Raw genomic sequence first — 21,515 nt, 5'->3', positions numbered from 1 at the left:
ATTACTGCCAGGTTGCTCTGGTTTATACACAGCTTATCTAACTTTTGTTTTAAACCACACAATTTTGTAAGCTTTCATTTGTATTAGATGTCATAAAGAACATAAATTTTGTTAACATTCAGGAAATGTCTCTCTCTCTTATTTTTTTGGCTCAATAGATTTTTTAATGTGTGATTATCATAACCTAATATTGTCTTTGTCTTCACTGCAGTGGATTTCCGATCAAACTTTTCCCCTTCTTTTAATACTTTAGGGAATTTTCAAACGTCGGGATGTTTGGCTGTAATGCCCCAAGATTTGTTCTCCCTGAAAGAAATCATAGTGACAATTTATTAAACTACAGAGCAACCTGGCTTGTAGGGGTCTGCAATTTCTATTGGGGTTTACCATCATTCATTTGTGTTAAATACACCTAGCATTAAATCTTTATCATATTTAGGTGATTTTTTCATGCAATTACTTTAGTTGCTATTTAGCTTCATTTTTAGAATCTGAAACTGGGACTGTGGTATCAAATCAGTGGGGCATTTTTTTGTTATCCAAAAATTATTTTAAAAGGAATCTGGAATTACATTGCAACCTCAGTGGCACACACAGTGAATAAGAACCAGGGATGGAAACGCTAGAGACTAATTGTCTTGTTAAATATTTATAAAATTTGTATTACCCTCTTAACATGATTCAGTCATAAATATTGGAAAGCAGGGAAACACACCAATTCAGGGAGACCTTAAATAAAACTGATGGGAAATAAAACTCCTTAGATTCAAAATGATTTATTCACACAAATTTAATAGGATATATCACAATTGTTTGGTCCATAAATATTTAGGGGAAATAGTTTCTATACAATGTATTTCTCAATAAACAAAGAAACATGGACAATTTTGCTAGACCACTTACTGTACTATAAACACGAAGCTCAATATATAAGATTATTGAATTTATCAACTATATTTGAAAGAGTGCACAACTGCTTTCTATGACATGTTTGTCCCCTCTAACAGGATACACCATAAAAAGAGTTTCAGAAATAAGAGGTAAAACAGTACAAAACTAGTGAGGTGTCAAAAGGGCTTAAAACAGTTAATTTAACAAACAACACATATATCCTGATTTTTCACAAACTTACTTCCAAGTTATATCATAAGGCACATATTAGAACTGAGTTATGATTAGTCTACTTAATAAAGTAGATCTATAGTACCATATATTGTTCTGTCAAAGAACAAAATTTATATGTATCAATATTTTTACCTGTAAAAGTGTATTAATAAGATCTCAGCCTTACCAAGGTTGTTTGGTCTGGTTAGTGGTAAATGCCCATAATGTAATAGAAATAGGAAAAGTCAAGATTTAAGCTCCATATAAGATGATAACCATACTTGCTAAATATATAATGGCAATCACACCTTTCTTCTGTTACAGTGTTAACATCTCTTCCATCATCTTTATTTTTAAAAATAAGCTACTTTCTGTGCTAATTTTCTAAAAACCCTGAGCAAAAGTTACAATAATGCACTTTAATGTGGGCAGTGAACTGTCAATATGTAACCACACATTTATACAGCCAAAAGGACACCTTTAAATATTTTAAATAGCCACCCTGACCACCAAAAGAGATTAATGGGGCCGAAAAAGTGGAGAATATGTGCAAAGTTATTCTTAACAATCCACTAAAGCAAGACATATATCTTGACTTTTTCTGAGAAAATTCACAATCTAATTGGTATTTAACTACAACAGAAGCATACAGATGAACATTCACCACTGCCCAGACCATTAAGATTTTTAGTTTAAATTAAAAAGAAAAAATGCTACTGTAAACTAGGAAATTATTTCAGATCAGCATCCACAAGGCTTCTGAGTTTATCTGCTTCAGAATAGTTTACTACAAATGCCAAATTTCAGAAAACCTTTTTTTAAAAACATATCTTCTTATACAAAATTAAAATAAAACAAACAAAAAACTTGATGTTGATAGAAACAATATTAATGTGCTGAAGTTTTAAAAGTTTTTTTTTTGTATGTGTGATGCCAGGAGCAATTGTATGGAAAATGTGAAGTAAATCAGAATAGCAACGAATCAAATTAACTAAACCACTTTTCTAAACATCTTAATGAATTATATTTTGCTTATTTCCATTTTCCCTGAAAAAAGGAAAGTAATTTATAGAGAATTACCTCAATACTATATACTCTCAGTCTTTGGAGACTAAAAGTATAGAACTTTAAAATTCTAAGTGGAATTTTCATGGCAGAGGGAAGTGGGATAATATCTAGAATGTTAAAATGAAATAATAAAAGGGTCATTTTTGTTGTTGTTGAATTATATGCCCATGGAAGGAAAATCCAACTTCCTAGAGTAGGTTCCCCCAATTAATCACAAAACATCTTAGAATGTTAAAGCTGGGTGGGACTCTAATCATTGGACTTTTACACATTTCTAAATCATTATTTTGTAGCGCTTTTGTCTAATCACATTTTTCCATTTGAACTTTTTGGTGCATGTGAGGAAATCATAATCGTCTAATTTTTTTTTAAGTTGCAAAAATAAAAATGTGAAGGCTGCAAAATTCAAGAAGCATATGTGTCATTGCCAGACAGAAAACTCCATTTGGTGATAATTATCTGATTCTTTTTTAGTCTGGTTATTAGACTGGGAATGGGATTCTTTGCCCAGGATAATAAAGCTCATTTTTCTCGAGATTCTGGAAATAAGTAACATACAATTTTAAGAGGCACTTATTAGAATGAGTCAAAAACTTCCCTTACCTACTGAAAGACCTAATGATTTTTTTTAATCCAAATACAGTTTGTAGACAAAGTATGTTCACTTTAAACGAGAGACATGACTGTAAACTCATTGGCCAAGTGGCTGCAGATGCTACACACCAAGCTGTTGTTTTTTTTCCCCCAAATATCTTGTGGGTTAAAAAAAAAAGTCTTGTAAATAATAAAAATAATAATAATAATTAGAATAATAATAATAAAAAAGAAGAGGAAGAATTAAAAAAAATCCAATGTTAGAAAAGGTTCGTTAAGGTAGTTTGTGAGGGGCTTCCGGATTCGTGGCTGTCCAAGTTAGAGGTCACGGATGTCACTACAGTGATAGTGGGATTGGTCAGGTCTGTTAAAGTGGTCGCAGTGCCGGGTGGAGAGAGAGCGCCGCTGTCTGCTGAGGGCGGTGCCGGGAGCGACGTGCCATCAGCTTTATCAACACCCCCATTCTCCTGCCGCAAAAGATTCCTTCTGAATTTGGCTCGTGCGTTTTGGAACCAAACCTGCAAACCAATCCCAATTGATTTCTTTACCGATGTTTGTTTTTGCTGATTGTTTTTATTTTATTTTATTTTTTGATGTATGTTTCTCCTTTTAAAATGTTTTGTTTTGTTTTGTCCTTTTTTTAAGAAACTTTTTTTTCTCTTTTTCACGTATTTATTTTTTCAAATAAACTTCATCTGCTGTCTGTGCTAGGCTGCACATAACCCCCCAGCATGACAAGTGCCTCTTAGGACAACTGGAGCTGAAGTTAAGAAATAATTCAAATTAAGCATAGGGATATAAGGGGTTTGGGGGAAGTACACTATGCCCTTAGCTACTGGTCATTAAGAGGGCCTGCTCTGAGTCTTTTGAAGGTAGGGAACAGTCATGGTCATTGAAAATATCTAAAGGTGAATAGCAACATGGACGGCAGTTAGTACTAACAGACTTTCTGATTGCTGAGATCACCTCCCCTTAGACCTTTCACAAAGTGAAAAACCTTTCTGTCCCTTGGCCACAGGTGAACCTTGGTCAGCCAGACTGCAAATGCATGCTATTGATCATCAGGCAGCCAGGGCAAGAAAAAAGTATCTGTCTCAGCACCTCCCATCACCCACTGCTGGAAAAAGAACTCACAGTGGGACTATAATGTCATCTTCCCACATAAAAAACCATACATTAAGGGAAGGGGGCATACGGCAGAGCTAATTATTTGGAATTTTTCTTTTCATTGTTATTTGTTAGCAAAATTTATTAGTTAGAAACTGACAATTTGTTGCTAAGGGGGAAAAATCATACCCTAGGCCTTTGGAAAGTGGAAAACGGGGACCACCTGAACTTTGAAGACTGTATCAATTCAAATTCCCTGCCATGTGAGTAGGATTGCCAAGATTTTGCTGAACCGAGGACTGCAATGACAATTCTCCAGAAGCCAATAGACTAAGCCTCATAAAATACCTCTATCTTTGCTTTCTAATAGACAAAGTGTCATTGCTGTGTAAATTACATGCTTCCGATATGCAAAGCAATATGGTAAGCCCCGCATTCTCTATGGGACCCATCTGCATAAAAGAAGGAAGAAGTTGACTTCATTTTTTTTAAGTTTCCTGGGCCTCTCTTTGGGTACCCTGCCATGTTCCCCCTCAAATCCTCAGTACACCCACTTGGGATAGCTATATCAAACTAATGAGAAACAGTACAAACAATATCTATATCACTCTAAGAAGGGAAGATAACTACTTTCACTGGCAAGGGGAAGGGAAATTTTGACCCAGCCAGTCGTGGTGACTTCTTACCTGCAGAACTCTTTTGGTCAGGCCCGTTTTCTGGGCAAGCTGCTTGAGGTCCTTGGCATCCGGGTTGTGGTTTATAGCAAAGTAGGATTTCATGGTCCGGAGCTGGTGGTGCTTGAAGGAGGTACGCATGCGCTTGGTCTTCTGGGACGGGGGATAAGGCTGCTGGTCTCTGTCCAAATGATCCGTCTCATTTTCATTACAACCTGGTGAAATGACAATGGGGAAAACAACCACTGAATATAAAGAACCCTGAATTAAGAAAAGAATGGGGGATACTTTTTTGTTTGTTTTCATCAAAGTAACTGCTTGAAAGGGGAATGGAAAGTGGTAAGTAGGTGAAGTGAGACTGAAAGAAGCACTTTGTTCTTATGGGTAGTTTTTTTTTTTAACTTTTTTTTCTTTCCTAAAAGGAAAGAACCAAGTTTCAAGGAATCAGAATGTGGACTGCATGTAAATTTGATAACTACATTTAACAAATTATGAGATACTTTTCCTCTCTTAGGTGAGGAAGTGATTATTTTATTGTGGTCCTAGATTCAGATTCTGACTGATGAACACTACTTATATGACTTTAATCAAGTCACTTAACCTTTTTAGGTCTTAGTGGCCTCATTTGTAAAATGAGGGATTAAAACTATACAGTCTGATTGCACTTATATAACTTCTATCAAATTTCTTACCTTCTTAGAGAAAGGGGAGGTGATTGAGTTGGGAGGGGAGGATTTGGAACTCAATTTTTAAAAATGCCTAAAATTGTCTTTACAAGTAATTGGGGAAAAATTAAATACTATTTAAATTTTTAAAACCAATATAGACTCTGAAGCCACTTCCAGCTTTAGAACCATGAACCAATGAGAAAATATATGACAAATTGAAGGGCAAGCTAAAGCCTGCTCAGTTTTTTTTTAAGTTTAGGGCCTTCCCTTGATCCTTCTCAATCCAGAGAAAGTTAGAGGGAAGAGAGTTTCTTTCACCTCTTCCAAGTCAGATTTGAAAGGGGTAAATAGAAATTTGGAAATTTCTAATGTGACTACAATTAGACTATTTTTGAGCCATCGTGAACTTCTATGTATAAATGGCTAAATTGTGACTTTACCACATATAAAAGGTGTTCCTTCCCCATTGGAGTAATTTTAATATACATTTCTGAGGGAATATAATCCTATACTTACTTCTCTTTACTCAAGTTTATGCCTGAAGCATCCCCCTAGCTTGCATTTCAGAGGGGCCAGGTAGCAGACTCGGATCTATTTCCTTTATGTGGTAAATATGGGGAGTCCTAAGAAATGTGCCTTTAGCTGGCCTTGGAGAGAGCCTTGTGTTTCCTTTTCATCAGTGGATGTTCTACACGAAACATCTCTTTGGGGGAGAAAAAAAGATACTTGAAAGCAGCCTAAAATTCATTATCTCTCAGATGTAAAGCTACATGGACTTTAATAACCCAATGCTGGTCACTCATATGGAGACTACGACTATTAAAATGAATGCATCACTGCATCTAATGCTACAGCTAACTTCAGAACAACAACAAAAGACAAATTTTTTTTTAAAAATCTGTACCTCATCCTCAAATGTAAACAGCCTATGTTCTTTGTTCAACTCTATTAAGATTTCACTTAAAAAAATAGAATCAGTGAGTTCTAGAACCAACTGCAGTATGGGAACAAGAAAAGAACACAATTTTGAAGGAAGTGTGATACAAAGTACCATCAATTAATATTAACCCTTCATTTTTATTCATTTAAATGTTGTCTACGTGTTACTTTATGGTCAGATTTATTTTTCTAGTCTTGGTGAAATCCAAAAGAAAAAAAAAACTGGGAAGGCTATATTTGGTAATTTGTTAATCCAAAGAAATGAAAAAGATCAGATACACTAAAAACCAACAGGTAAGCAACTGCTTCTAAATAGTTCTAGCTATTTACCAAATGTTTCCTTTCTTAATATTTTCTCTAAGATAGGACAAGATACTTGACAGGTCAAGCCCCAGCTAAAATTTCACCTTCTACAGGAAACCTTTCCTGATCCTCCTTAATTCTAATGCCTTTCCTCTGTTAATTATTTCAATTTATCCTATATTTGTATTTGTACAAAGTTGCTTGCATGTTGTCTCCATTAGATTATATGCTCCTTGAGAACAGGGACTATCTTTTTCCTTAGTTCCCCAGAACTTAAACACCTTAGGTGCCTGGCATGTAGAAAGTACTTAATAAATGTTTTTTGACTGACCAGCTGAGGTCAGGTGAGTTTTATTTTTAAATAGCAAATAAATTTGATATAGAGTCAGTCATGTGTAGACATTTAAACACTGTGCCCAAATGCCTTAAACCTTTTCAGAAATTAGATATTTTTTCCTTGAGATAATGGACAATTATCTTCTAACTTTAGAGTTTACTTTATTCAGATATAGCCAGGGATGTTTTACTGCAAATTTATATAGTATTACATTTACACATGATCAAAATGGTTAAACTGGCAACCAGAGATCAACTGTAGCCCTGTGAAAACAATTCATGCTTCAGGGCCTGAGTACAAAACTAACCACCAATATCAAAATGATCAGAAGAGTATAACTCATGTTTCAAAGTTCTCTCTGAATAAAATTTATATCCCCGGAAGAGGTGGGTAATAAAGCAAAAAAGGTAACTTTTTCTTGGATAACATGTTGGATAATAAACATGCTTGGAATAGAAAATTTAATTTGATTTCTAAATACATACTCAACTTTCCATACCTTGTTCACTTTTTTATTTCTTAAGAAATATGTTGGTAGAGTAACTCTTAGATGTATATATATATATAAAATCACTGTGCTTTAAATCACACCTCCCCAGGGGGAAAAAATTTGATTGTTTAGAAAGTTTCTCCATTGCTGTACTTGTGTAAACTTTTTTTTTCCCTGATGGGTGGTGATATATTTTAGTGCATTAAACAAACTATGTAGTAGCTCTCGTACAGAAATACTAGCTAGTGAATCAAGTGGTTGTTGTAATATTTTATTGTATTAGAATCATTGAGATTGTATTCTTATAAAATGTTATCATTTATATCGTTCAATTTAATATTGGAAGCACTTTCTACTAATATCTATTCTCTTAATTTAGTTAAGCTTTACTACAATTTTTGCTGTAGGGAATGAGGTTGAACCTTTGATTTCACCCAAGGAGGGAACTCCTGGTGTCAAAATTCTCTCCACCAATGAAGATCTGCAACTAGTCCATAATTTATAATCTTACAGAGCTACCCGCAACACTGAGAGGCTAAGTAACTTGCTGAAGGTGGCACAGCTAGTCTACGCCAGAGATAGCATTAGAACCCAGAGTCTTCCTGACTTTAGGGCTAATGCTCTATCAATCTCACCATGCTGCCTGTTTATAGCAAATATATTAGGTGAACATATAGTGAATTGTCTTCCTCAGTTCATCACCATATTAGTTCATAAGTTATGCTTTTTGTTTTGAATTATAGAACATAAAACTGAAAAAAACATAAACTAGTAAGAAAATCTAATTACTTTTTATTACACTTAGGAAACTGAAATATCCTAAGTATGTTGCTGTTTTAAAATGGGCAAGTTGAACCCTCTAAAGATACCACTAGGGGTCACTGCCACATTCATTTAATAGTTGAAGTAATTTAAAAAAGTTAAGAAAAAAAAAGTAAAGGACTTGGGGAGGACACTGTTGGGTAGCTTAATAATAGATTGCTAAAATAATTTCTCTCTTATTCTAAAATGACATAACCTTTTTCCAGACCTTGCATCTCATTACTACTTTCCTCATTTTCGAAAACTGGTCCTCTGAATCCCAAATAAACTCTGGATTTCCTTTCCCAAAGTGCCTGCTTGATTCATTCCTAATTGTGGAAGTAGGTGTAATTTAAATATAGTCTTGCTTTGGAATGCACTTAGCATATTTCAAATATTAAATGACCTATATAAATGTTCTCAAATTTTGAAGTATGCATGTATGTTTCTTCTAATATACATTTGGTATGTATATATGAATACATGTATATATACACACATGCACTATGAACTTCACATGTACTCATATATACTTCTAATTAGTAAGGTATTAATGTGTATTTCTATATGTACATATATTCTTGTATATATGTGTACAATACATCCATGCATGTGTAAAATTATATTTGTTTTCTTCTATTTAATGTGTCACCGTATATATAAATATTCTACGTATTAGAAGAGATGCCAGCCAGTACAAAATTCAATGAAGGCTAGAAATTTAACGAGGTAAAACTGTTAGACCATTTTATTTCCTGCTTAAGGAAATGCTTAACATGTTTTTAATTCTCTAGGGTTTCTTTTCCTCGTTTTAGTGCCAGACACTGGCATTAGATTCGTAAACACTCTTTTTAAAATGGTTTTGTGGCTCCTGATACTTATTCAACGTACCACTTAAACCAGTTACTGAATTTTTGACATCCCTGAACATTTCTTGACCCTTTTGTTTAACCCTCTCTCTAGAAAAGGAAATGTTCTTCATCAGCAGGGGCCCCAAGGTGCTTCGGGGTCCTTTTCAATAGAATCTTTATCATTAGGAACCCTAGAGAGAGGAGATTTCTTAACACACACAAGTTTAGAACTAAATAAAAAACTTTTTTTTTTTGGCCTTTCGTGAAGATGGTAGCACCACTGACTCCCGACACTCAGTTTTTGAGGAGATTCTTCCCTAAATTGAAAACCAAATAACTGGATAAACCTTGTGGGTTTATTGGTTGGTTTGTTTGTTTTTAAAGAAACTTTGCATTGAGTTCTCCAGTTTTTCAGCTCACTCACGCTGACCACACCCTACTGTCCCCTATGCGGGATGGTTTTGAGAATACAAAATCAGAACCAATGAGCAAATCAAACAGAATTAATTAGGTTAAATAAACAAATGCGAAACTCTATTTGTAATTTGGCCAGGAATTCCCCACTGCCCGGGCTTTCTATGGTCTGCAGGGAATCCCTAGCAAGAAAGGACTCTTCTGTCTTTTTTTTCCTCCTTTTTTTTTTCCTTTTCTCTTTTCCTAGAGACCAATTAGGGCCCCGGTGAGTGGCCAGGGATTCCGATGTCATCTTCCATTAATAAAGAACAATTAGTGCCCTGATTGCCCTCGCTCCGAAGGCCACGCATCAGAGGAGATGAAATAACCGCACTCGGTAATGCAGCCCTACACCAAAAGCCCCTTAACGAGCCGCTACAGGGGCAGGGGCACCGGAGGGCGGCCGCTCGGCTGGGGGTTGGCAAAACGAGGAACGGCATCCTGCTGCCCTCGGCGGAGAAGGATTAAGCAGGTCCCGGAGCAAGCTGGAGGATTTGGTCTTTTCCTTTTCTCTCCCTTGCCCACCCCCACCCCCAGCCCTATTCAAAACTGCCCCAAATTGAAACCACCTCGAGAAACTCTCACCGTCTCTGGACTTTCTGGACCCTGGGGAGTGGAATATGCCCAAGGGGGGTGACGTGTCATATTGTCTCCCCCACCCCTGACTTCTTAGGGTCCTGCTGTCCCCACCAGAGAGATATGCTGCAAAAGTTAAGGACTGTTGCTAAAAAGCACGCCGACCTTTTCATTGAATTTGAGGAACGTGGGGTAGGGGCCTTCTTACTCTTATTCTTCAGGATTGAGAGCCGGAAAGGGGCGGGAGCAGGAGGGATATAAAGGTTAAGGCGAGCCAAGGGATCCCTTAGTAGCCTTAAAATAGGACTTGGGCTTTTTGAGACCTTCCTCAACAGTGCTTTTTGTGACTTAAAGGAGGAAAGCTCAGACCTGCTCTGCTTTCACCTCCAGCCACCCTGCTAATAGGAATTAGCTAATAGGCTTAGATGGGTGTGGGGGAGGGGGTTTGAAAGCAACCAACCTTCCCTGCCGCCCCCAAGTATAAGAGAGACCCAGACAGATAAGCAAACAAGTTAAGAAAAAGAGGAAAATAGTGGCCCCAAGAGAATAATAGAATTTTCTCCCCTCTAACTAGAGAGGCTTTCGCCTCACTTCTGGAAAGAAGAGTAAATCTCAGCTCTGAACCCCTGGAAATCCTACCCAATAGCTTAACCAGGGTCTCTCTCCAACGTGATTCAGCAAGGCCTAGGTGAATATTGATTTGTCAGTCATTCAGAGTGTGTTCAGACTGGTCATTTAACACGTGTAACAAACTTGTCTTTCTCTGACATCAAAGGCTGATTATTACAGCAAGTTTGGGTTTACTACAGCCAAGAACTGGGCTAGCTAGTGATCTCAAACTGTGCTTTTTCAAAGTTGAGGGTGAAATTAAAGCTTCTTTTCAAAGTGTTTAGAAAACCCTCCACTAGGACTTGTGCCTAGCAATCCACAAACAGCCTCTGACCTTTCCTCCAACTGAAGATCCTGAAGTAATTGGGCCACCATTGGTAGGTACCTGGACAGCTGGGGGTTGCACTTGTCTCCCTGAAAAGCCTCCAAGTCTCACTGGTTGTAGTTGGTCGGTTTGCGTAAATAAGAATTTTTTTTTGAGGGGAGCGACGAGGTGGGAATGGGAAAGGCTGCACCTGAGCAAGATCAGCCCTAACCTAGAGGAGTTCACAGAGAGGAAGGAAACCGGGGGTTTTTCCTCAGGGTGCGATTGAGCAAGGGGTTAACTATTGATGTCCTGGGCCCACCTGAGTTGTAATTGACGATGTCCACTCCGAGGGCTGGGCTCTTTCTTTTTCTGGGCCTCCCTTTCTGGACAGTGCCAGTGCCGTTGAAGTAAGGCAGTGCCAACCCGCCGCTCTTAGCCGCTAATTCAGTGTAGCTAAGCTGCGGGGGGTATTCTCCTTGTAAGAGGGTTTCAAAATGGGCCCGACAGTAAACCAGGTTGTCCTTCATGCCAAAGTGATCGCCGGTGGTCAGAGTCTTGTTGCAGGTAGTGCAGGTGAAGCAGCTCAGGTGATAGACAGACTCCCTGGCTCTCATAACCATCTCGGAAGCCGAGATCCCAAGGTGGCAGCGGGCACATCTCTGCACGGAGAACCTTCTGAAAAGAAACATCAGAATAGGAGCATGAACTTAGAACAGGCAGAACCACGTTCCCCTTGGGAGAGGCGGGAAGGCGATGAAAGAAGGGGGGTGGTGAAGCAGCTGGGGCTGGTCTGCAGCTGTCTGACACCTTCCCAAAGGGCCCAAGGCAGCTTCTTAGGAGTCCGGGGGCAAGTAAAATAAAGGAGTTTATTTTATGTGTTTGAAACAAAGGACGAATACTTTGAAATCTTCCTTTCCTTTATAAATTGACTCGAGGAGTGCATATATTACTCAAGTGTATTTCTAATTATATAAATATATATGTATACATATATATGCAGACACACAGGTGTGCCTGTAGATACACACATGTTTAATGAAGACTCTCTTGTTTTCGCTTACCTCGCTCTGGCTGAGATTTGAGTATGATCCCCTGGACACACAGTTATATCCAGCCCGGTCCCAAAATAAACAAAATAAAAACCGGAAAAGTCCATTTAAAAGGCGCTTTCGATTTATTTCTAACTACTAAGGCAAGTTGAAAAATTCAGTGACCTCTTTTATAAAGAATTTCACTCTTGGATGGCTTAAAATGTGACCCTTAGAACCCTTTCTATTCTAATTTATAGGGTCCTCTCCAAGACCGACAATATAGCAATAAGAATCACCATGGATATTAAATCCAGTTAATAGATGTAAACCTTCCCTTCTTCGTAGGAAACGGAAAGTAGGGGAATGGGGGAGAAAACAAACCCTCAGGTCTTCCTACTATAGAGACACTGCTCTTAAACTTCACGTGGCTGTTCCCAGGACCTTTAATTTCCTAGAACAAATACCAAGAAAGCAAGGCGCCTGGGTATTCTATTAGGGATTCTCTAGACCTAACAACTGCTCTAAGAGATCTGAGATTTATGCATCCTCGATGCATGTTTTCAATGATGATGAGAACATAAACGCATATTCACTGAACCAACCCTAGTGTCACCTGGGGTAAGTTCTTTGCTCCTAATTACATCAACAAATACACAAAATACAGGTTGTGCATGGGACCTCATCTCGATCTTAGCTTTGTTTGTACAGGGTAGTAGTGTCTGTGGACCTGGATAGACTTATCTGAATGAATACCTGTAGTAATCCTCCTTGCAGTAAATGCTGCCATCCTTGGCAAAGCAGGTGAGCTCTGACTCCAAAGCCAGTTTACATTCACAGCACTTAAGACACCTCAGGTGCCATTGTTTGTCAACGGCCAGCAGGTAATATCTGTCTGAGATCTTCCCTCCACAACCAGCGCACAAAGCAGGCTTTTCGGGGCTCATAGGGGGCATACTCTGAAAAAAAAACAAACAAGCCAACAACAACCACAGGAGAGATGGGTTAAGAAAGAAACAGAAAAGGCAAGCATTAAACTGGAAGATTGGAGTCTAGACAAGATGGATTGAACTAGTGAACCGAAGCAGAGAAAGAGAATTTTCCAGAACCCAATCCTGCCCTAGGAGTATTGAGAATTCTGGGCATGAAAGAGAAAACGGTGCCTAATTTGGTAAACATGGAACTTTAGTGTTTATTTCATTCAACACCATTCCCTCCATCTGTTTTTTTTTTTGTCTGTACCCTGAGCTACAAAATATATGAAACTATGGAAACCTACTCCCAGACATCAGACTACCAGGCAAAGGCCTCAGTAGGGAAAGTACTGGGAGTTTATTAACAGCAGTCTGGAGGGAACTGCAGAATTAGCGTAATTGCGACCTAAATTATGTCAATTGTCTTTTTTGGAATGGACAAAAACAAACCGGGGAGAAATGTTAACTGCACCCCTGGTACACAAGGGGACAGATTAAGAAAGACTTGATTTTATTGTTAGGTTAAATTCTCAATGTTATCACCTATATTTCTAAATTCTAGTAGGCATAGGACCAACCAAAGAAAAAGAAAAATCTGATGTTATTCCTATACCTGTGCTCCCAGTTTAGCAGACAATAAATTTCTTCAAAATTTGACAGATCATGAGTGTTATAACTTTGCAAAGTAGGCTGTAGGGTTTCTGTCTGATAAGTTAAAAGAGTACATATGTAATACTCAGGGTGTCCCAAAGGAATTAGTGTAGTTTTAAGCTATACTAAGACTTTTGGGACACCCTGTGTCCATACACACATTTGTATAATATTCGTTGTTCACATGTAAATACATGCAGACACATCTTTACAGTGAAATTCCTGATCTAGCATCAGTAACGCTTCCTGTGTTCAGCTCTACCTGAGCAAGAGGAGGGCATATATGGACTGGGGGGAATCCCATCATGAACAGACGCAAGCTCGACCAGAAGTTCAGGTTTTGTGTTTAAAAAAAAAAAAAACGGAGAAATGCCAAAGCCATCTGTTAGATATTTTCGTCAACAGGAGAGAAATGTTTTTTTCTACCACCACCGCCCCTCCTTTTACTGAATTGCAAAATCAAAAGAGAGTTTTCGTGTTTACAACGTCTTAGGGTGAGCCCAGACGTCGAAATTACACACACAAATCCTTTTAGCAAAACAAAACCAAACCGCTAAAGTGATTTTGCAGGCCGTTATTTTGTTTAATAGTTTGCCATGATTGATTTGTAGGAGATATGCAAATACGAGGAAAATATATCTATCTCCCTTTCCTGAAATCATTTCCGGAGAGTGTCCTGGCTATTTTCCCCCATTGTTAAGTGGAAAGCGTTTTCGCTACGGAAAGGTGTCTAAAATAAAAATAAATGGATATACCTTGATTCGATTTTGTTAGAAATCTTGAGGCTTACTCTCAAATACGGTCTCAAAACTCTTATACTTAATCTTTTTCGAATCTCTACCCTGCCTCCAAGAAGGGGGCTCGAGGTGAAAAGCCGAGATACCTTGAAATGCCTCTTGTGCAGGGGATTCAGGAGGAAGAGGAGGAGGACACAGGGACCATGGACTTCGCTTCTTTCTATTCATTCTCCCACTCCTTCAAGTGGCATGTTGACCCCCGAGGGAAAGCCAAGGAGACTCCTTCCTCTGTAAAGGACTCTGACGCCTGATTGTCAAGGGCTGCAAACAGCCTCGGCCCCGGATCTGTCGGGAAGCTCAATCGGCTCCTTAAGAGTCCGCCCGGGAAAAACTGGGAAGTTTAGGACCAGTTTGCCCCGGGTTTCCATAGAGAGCAGGGACTTCCACTCAGGGTATCCCCGCTTGTTCTAAAAAAAAAAAAAACGGCCATCGCTCCAAGGCGATCTCTCCATCCCAAATCCCCTGCAGAGAGGCCCGTTATTTCTCGCGCATTTTAAGTAAGCAAAACACAGTCTGCAAACCCACCAGCCTACAGCAGAGCACTCGTCCCTCTCAACACACACACACACACACACACACACACACACACACACACACACACACACACGAGACTCTGGGCTTGTCACCTCAAGGCTTCAGAGAGGGTGTGGGACATCTTTTCAGTCAAATAGAATTGGGAAAGAAATGTGCCGGGAGAAACTGCTCCGGGCCTCTTACCGCTTCTCTGCCATTCATCTGCCCTCCTTTGGCCAGGCGGGACTCAGTCTTGGATCTCCTCTCCATCTCTTCCATGATCCCTTGGATATGGCCCCCGGAGATTCCGTGGAAAAGCATGGCTGGGGGACGGAAAGGACAAGTATTTTCTTCGGCTCGGCACCCCACTATTTCCATATACAGACACCCCAGAGTCTCAGATCATCCAAAAGAAAAAAAAAGTCTACACCGTAGACGGTCACTGAGTGGGGATTGGGGACTGGGGGAGAGGAAGACGAAGAAAGAAAGAAAAAAGGAGAGACAAATTGCAAAACCGACTTCTTGAAGAGGAAAAAAAAGCAACAGCTTCTGGAGATGTGCGGAAAACAAACAAACAGGGGGGTGGGAAAAAAAAAAAGGAGAAGAAGGCGAATCTTACTGCTCTGGAGAGATCGGATTACTAATGGGAAACAACTGGAACGGGGGGGAGAAAAAAATCTGGTGGAGACAGAAAATAGTTTTGAATACAAAGAAAGAAAAAGAAATGCTATTTTCAGCCGTCCCTGGATGCTTTAAAGTTCCCAGTGCCTGTAGGTTGGATTTGGGACTGCTGCTTTCCGGAGCTGTGTCCAATTTGTTAAGAGACTAAAGCCAGCCCATTTTTGATAATTTAGTAGGAGGAGTTCTCTCCCTTGAGCTGCCACTGATTTTTATTCAGACAACAAAGACCTGTCATACTCCTCTCAACCCCCTAGTGATCGGCCAGCAGTGACAAACATTACAATGGGGGGAGGAGGGAGGCAAGGAAAAAGGGAGGGGGACATTTATGCAAGCCCCCTCCCCATCTCCTCGCGCACACACGTCCCCTCCCCTACACACACATGCATACACACCCCCTCCCGGATACACTCGCGCGCACGCACACACACATACACCCACCATGGTGCACACGCTTACACACACACGTCTTCCCCTCTAGATACACACTTCCAACGGTTCCCAGCGGTCACGTTTTAAAGGCAAAAGGCAATACACATTGTCCTAGGCTGGGCTCAGGAAATGCAAAGCGGGTCCTAGGTCAAGACTAAAGCCTAGCCAAGAAAGGAGACAGACTGGCTCAACTGTGCAAACTTTGCCGGACGCGCTAGTTTGGGGTTCTGATCTTAAACCTATCAGCTCTGTACCCATTACGGAAAACAGACACATCTAGCTGAATTAAAGGTGCTGTTTCCTTCTTTTTCCTTTCCCATAATAGAAATTTATCCCAAGGGGTTTTCGTTCCTCACTTTCTCCAAGGTTTGAAAAGTGCCGTTTGAGGAGTTGATTACAGAAGTTATCTTGTTTCTGTTGGCGGAATGCTTTAGCCCTCAGATAAAAGACTGTGTGTATGCACCTTTGCATATGCAAATCTAATGTGTAGCCTCGAGACATTATTCCCAACTCCAAGCGGATGGCAGTCTTAAGGAAAATTTCTCGGAACTTTTAAGTTTTGTTTGAAACTTGCCAATAATAGCCACAAATCCCCATCAGTCACCATCCCCATTTACCCAACAGGTAAGTAAACAAATAAGTACAGTCCAGACCACTATACAGTTTGCGCATCCTCTCATAGCCTTCAGGGGTGAAAAGAGTTTCAAGAGTAAGAAAATGGGGGGCGGGGGAGAGGAAGGCGGGACAAGGCATCCGAGCTAAGAATGACATGAGACTAAATTGTTCACGTAGCCAAAAGCCCTTTACAGAGTTTTCCCCCAGCTAAAAGTACCTGACCGCACCAAGCTGTTGTAGGTTCTCTTATTCGATATTACCATCTACCCCAAGTCCACGGAAATCTGGTGGGCTTCCCAAGTCAGAAGGCTAGACAAGAGACTAGTAAATCCAGGATAATGATACGATTCATCAGTTCCTCCTCTTGCTTCCTTCCTATCTTCCTTCCTTCCCCGTGCCCTGTTTTTTTTTTTTTCAGAGTTCTCTTTCCGTGCCTTTCACTGAAACAGCTGCCGGCTGTTTCCTGACACCTCAATCCCTCCAGAAGGATCTTCCTAGAGGCAGAGCTGCTCCCCTCGTCCGTAGGGATTTCTACACTAAACCCAGCCCAGTCGTGAAAAAAACACCAGGCGGGGCCCCGCTTCCTTTCCCCAGCATCACAATCACTCCTCCTGAGGGGCTGCTGGAGTCACCTCTTCCATGAAACCCAAGATGCATTAGGCTTTCTCCCAGCTTTTTCTCCGAGAGTCAAAATTAATGTTATTTGCAGATCGGCTGTTGTTACATTCCTCCGCGTGCCAGAATGCAGCTCATAAAACACCATTTCACACAAAAATGAAGTCAACCAAGTGAAATAAGCCGAAGATTCCCTCCCCCCCTTCTGTTGGCACACTAGACCCTGGACAGCAGGGCTGCTATTTACTGTAAGTAATGTAATTAGCCCTTTTGGATGAAAATCAATGTGCTTTAAGCACACACGCGCACAACAAAACACCAAGGGCTACTCAGACTGAAGTTCGGGAGTGTTAGCTGTCTTTTCACCAAAGGTCCTTTCACATAGAAGGGAGGCAGGTTTCCTTTAGGGGAGTCAACGTCTAAGGCTTCTGAGGAGAAAAAGGAGGTCTCTTCTTAGGGGGAAAAAAACTAGTCAGTATAAAAAGCCACTGGGAGTTTAATCCGGGTAAAGGATTTGCAATTTTTCTGATAATCTCCTCCCACCCCCAGAAAAGGAAAGTTTGAAATTATTTGTGTCTACTTCATACAACAACATCAAAACTGTTACATTCTGGGCCTCAGTTTCCTCGTCTATAAAATGAGGTCGTTGAACTAGAAATGGCCCTTCCAGCTCTTACACTTTATGATTCTCTGATTCTACCAAGATTCACATTTCAAAAGCAGTAATTTCGTGAGATGGGGTTGTGAGACGCTTGGCTGAGAGAAGATAGTGATTAAAAATTGTAAAAGTGCTCCATGTCTCTATGCCGGCAAAGCACGGTCTAATTCGCTTCGGGGTGAGACCTAAGTTCTGTGTGCCTTTTCATATTAAAATTCAGGTTACAATTCTCTCTCCCAGAATCTCTGCTCCTGCTGCCTTTGCTTTCTTCAATAATGTCTCATATTGAGGACTCTGCCTCCTCATCGAGTCCCGGAGGCCCCGAGAAACTCGAGCTTTTCTTCTGTGTTTAGTTCCCATTCTGTTTGGGTTTGGGTTTCTCTTGTCTTTGTTAGTTTCACTCTAAATAGCTCTCAGCACAATCCCAGCCTTGCTTAGTGCCTCCTAATTCATATAAAGAGGAAGTCCTTAGGACGCTCCCCGTTGAGCGAGAGACCGCTCAGAAAGTGGAGTTTTAGAAGCCCAGGAGTCTTGAATTGTGCCCTTAGGCGTCCCGACTCCCATACAGGAAAAGCTAATTTCATTTGGAAACGGGAGAGGGCTAAGAACAATTGAACTCACCTTCCTTTCCGAAGTGGGAAGAGTGGTCTCAAGTCCTTGGGCAATCAGGACTTAAAATTTAAAATAAAATTTAAATTTAAAAAAGGACTTTCTTTATCGTTCTACCGACTTTCGTGCTTCCCCACTCCTTAATTTGAAAGTAGCCTCTGCTAGCCACAGGAGTTTCTGGCACTAACGGAAGAAAGCATCCAATAGACTACCTACCCTACCCCACTTCTCCCCAACTCCGGAATAAATTTCCTGGAAGTGCCTATAAAAGTTGAAATATTTGCTCTTCCCCTGTTCTCGCCCCTGCATCTCCCCCCCCCCCATTCCTTAAACTAATGGTCTCCGCCTTGTTCCATGCTACCTGCAGGTGCAAAGAGGCAGTTTACGCCATCCATGGGCTTTGGAAGAAGGGGCTTAGCCTCCTTCCCTATCTTAACTCAATGACACTATTAGAAATAATTGGACAGATCGCACAAGTCAACTCAGAAGCGACTAAATCCCTTAAATTGGGCACACTTAATTAATTATAGGCTCCTTTCTTTCTGCTCCACCAGTCATTCTTATGCTACTGTTGCCAATGATGCTCTTGGCTCTGAGAAAACCAGTGTTTTCTTGGGTTAGGGATTATTAACATCTGAAGTATCCCAAAACAGGGAGTCTGGGCTTCCTTGGACAATATTCAGATGAGGCTCCCAGGGTTCTCCAAGAAAATCCTAGTACCCCAAGATAAAGTTGTCGTCCTAAGACATCCTTACCTTGTACCGGTGGCAAGACAAAAAAAAAATGGTTTGATTAGGAAATAAAATCACTCTTGACAAACACAAATAAAATGATTGCAAACAAATCAGCTGATTTGTCAATCAGCATGTTTGTTGGACAAAATCTGAAGCTAGAGCCCTTTGCCCTGAGGCAATAAAACAAAACTTCACACAAACCCAAATTTCCCTCTTTAATTCAATGGTTAGATAGGGCCAGGTTTTCCTTTTTCCTAAATTATACAGACATTTTTGCAAATACAATGATTGGGATTGTGAGATTTTACAGAGCCATCTAAGGCAGCCAGATGCTTTGTGTGCCCTTCAGATCATGGCAGGTCAAAGCCCTCCCCCACTTTTTTTCTCAGCTCCACCAAAACCTAGTTCTCTTTCCTCATTCAATCAATAAACATTTATTAAGGGCCTACTATGTGCCAAGCATTGTGCTAAATGCTGGCAGATGAAAACCTTGTGGTCTTCACTACCATCATCTGATCTGGAAACAACTTAGGACCTCTGGCAACGCCCTAAAATCTAAAGTGAATCTTTGTTGGGTGATGTTCCTTAATGGAGACAAGTATCCCCTACATGTCGTGGAATAACAAACAAATGGACAACAAATGTCCCAACTGAAGAGGGATATTACTGAACCTGGCCTCAGCAAGTTTCCCTTCAGACCCTGTAACAGAGCTTTCTTAGGATGGGAATTTCAGGACAGAGTCAAAGGAGGATGAGAAGTGAGAGGTGAGAATACACTCAACCTTTGCCAGAAGTAATCTCCCACCAGGAGCCAAGCCACAGTTCAGTCTCATGTCTAGGGCAACTTCATGAGCAAGTTCCCACAGAATTCAGAAGCATTGTTCCTTGAGCTGAAAAGGTCAGCACCTCTCCCCTCTGCAATACACACTCATCTCCCTCACCAAATCTTTTACGGTTTGGGGAGGAGTTGTCGATGGGTGTTCATATCTTCTAAACCTCCCCTTTCTTGAATGAAGCCCCTTAAGTTCTCTCGAGTGGGATAGGTGTTGATGATAGAAAAATGCTTTCAAAAACTAAAAACCTTTTACTATTGAGTGTCCTCATATTCATACTCCGAATCACCAACCACATGAGTGTAAAGTATTGGTTCTCATAAGGAATGGGGGAGGGGTAGAGATAAGAATTTGCCTTGTGACTTTACTGAATAAGCCATATCAAATAGATAATATTTCTCAGTACTCTCACGAATGACCATATTATTTGAACTGAGATTGTAGTTTTAAGGTATATCCAGTGCCAGAAACTGCCTCCTGTTTCCTACCGCTTTTTCATCAGGTAATGTCCATCTTCCATCAACTCTCTCTACCTCTCTCATCCCAGCGAACTAATGCGCAATCGGACAGAGATGAAATCCTCCCTTACAATAGACCAAGGTATCTATCCTGTCAATTCAACTCCTTCGACTGTGCCCTGCGCGCCGAGCGCTGACTTGACCCTGGAGAAGTGCAAGGACATTCAAACGAAAGGAAAGAAAGGATACACAAGGACATGAGAAGACAGGAAAACTAAACTCAAGAAAGATGGGGGGCAGAGGGAGAGAAGATGAATGAATCCATTCTATACAGCCATAACTTTCTCATTGGAAAGTTACTGAATATTTTAAATCAAAATAAAATTCATACAGATTCGTTCCACCCCCACCCTCCCGGCACGCACGAAAGCAGAGACACACGGACACGATCACAAACGCATAGACGCAGACACAAATATACAGATATACACAAGTGCAGGGGTTGGGGGGGGGGGGGAGAACATAAAGAAAATGAGACCGAATGTCGTGTATAACTGACCTGCCTCTAGAGTGGTGCCGTTCAGCATCCTTAAGGCTTAATTTTATATCAACTTTAATGGTACTTGCCCGCCACTGTAATTAAAAAGCAGCGCATTAGATTCCCATTCGGATTAGATCAGTGTTTCCTAAGCAGCACGGTCTTTGGTTAAGCAAGGTTAGAGACTAACGCTGGTAATCACAGCCACAACCTCTAGCTGCAGTCAACCGCAAACTCAGGTGAAGGATGCAGCTCCCTAGCAAATGAGGCTTTTCCCCTTTAGGATCTACAGAGGCTCAATCTTCTGAAACTGAGCGGAGGCGGGGAAAAGATACTAGACATTTGCCTGAGATTACACTAGGGGAATCGGCCATCCTGTGCTGTTAAAAGGGGGATGACACAACGGCATTCACCCGCAGCTACCGGAAAAGGGGGGAAAACCCGGCAGAACCTTACCTTGAGTTCCCAGGTGTTCCCCCCAAAAAACTGACTCCTTAGTAA

At 40.5% G+C, this 21,515-nt stretch overlaps 1 protein-coding gene across 4 annotated transcripts; it reads right to left on the bottom strand.

Annotated features, from left to right (window-relative positions):
* Positions 1-249: 249 nt before the first annotated feature.
* On the bottom strand, positions 250-21,063 carry LHX9 (LIM homeobox 9). Of its 4 annotated transcripts, none has more exons than XM_036757480.1 (6): positions 21,036-21,063; positions 15,049-15,167; positions 12,666-12,868; positions 11,201-11,556; positions 4,560-4,762; positions 3,027-3,284 (listed from the first exon to the last, which is right to left on the bottom strand). In XM_036757480.1, the coding sequence occupies exons 1-6, from the start codon at positions 21,061-21,063 to the stop codon at positions 3,027-3,029; spliced, it is 1,167 nt and encodes a 388-aa protein (XP_036613375.1). The 4 variants fall into 4 exon arrangements, with proteins under 4 accessions (XP_036613377.1, XP_036613375.1, XP_036613376.1 ...); XM_036757481.1 differs by lacking the exon at positions 21,036-21,063 and adding an exon at positions 6,001-6,006 and having other exon boundaries at positions 15,049-15,165; XM_036757482.1 differs by lacking the exons at positions 3,027-3,284; positions 21,036-21,063 and adding an exon at positions 250-306 and having other exon boundaries at positions 15,049-15,222.
* Positions 21,064-21,515: the final 452 nt, after the last annotated feature.

Source organism: Trichosurus vulpecula, chromosome 4 (assembly GCF_011100635.1).
Source record: "Trichosurus vulpecula isolate mTriVul1 chromosome 4, mTriVul1.pri, whole genome shotgun sequence".
Lineage (NCBI taxonomy): Eukaryota > Metazoa > Chordata > Mammalia > Diprotodontia > Phalangeridae > Trichosurus > Trichosurus vulpecula.
Note: the sequence above shows the minus strand (reverse complement) of the source record. Positions and strands in the feature narration are given on the sequence as shown.

Excerpts from the sequence above, each read along its gene's own strand:
- LHX9 (XM_036757479.1), bottom strand. The coding sequence starts at position 15,222 with ATGGAAATAGTGGGGTGCCGAGCCGAAGAAAATACTTGTCCTTTCCGT. Across the intron at positions 12,869-15,048 it reads AGATGAATGGCAGAGAAGCG|AGTATGCCCCCTATGAGCCC; the intron begins GTAAGAGGCCCG and ends TTTTTTTTTCAG. Across the intron at positions 4,763-11,200 it reads CATCGTCAATTACAACTCAG|GTTGTAATGAAAATGAGACG; the intron begins GTGGGCCCAGGA and ends TCATTTCACCAG.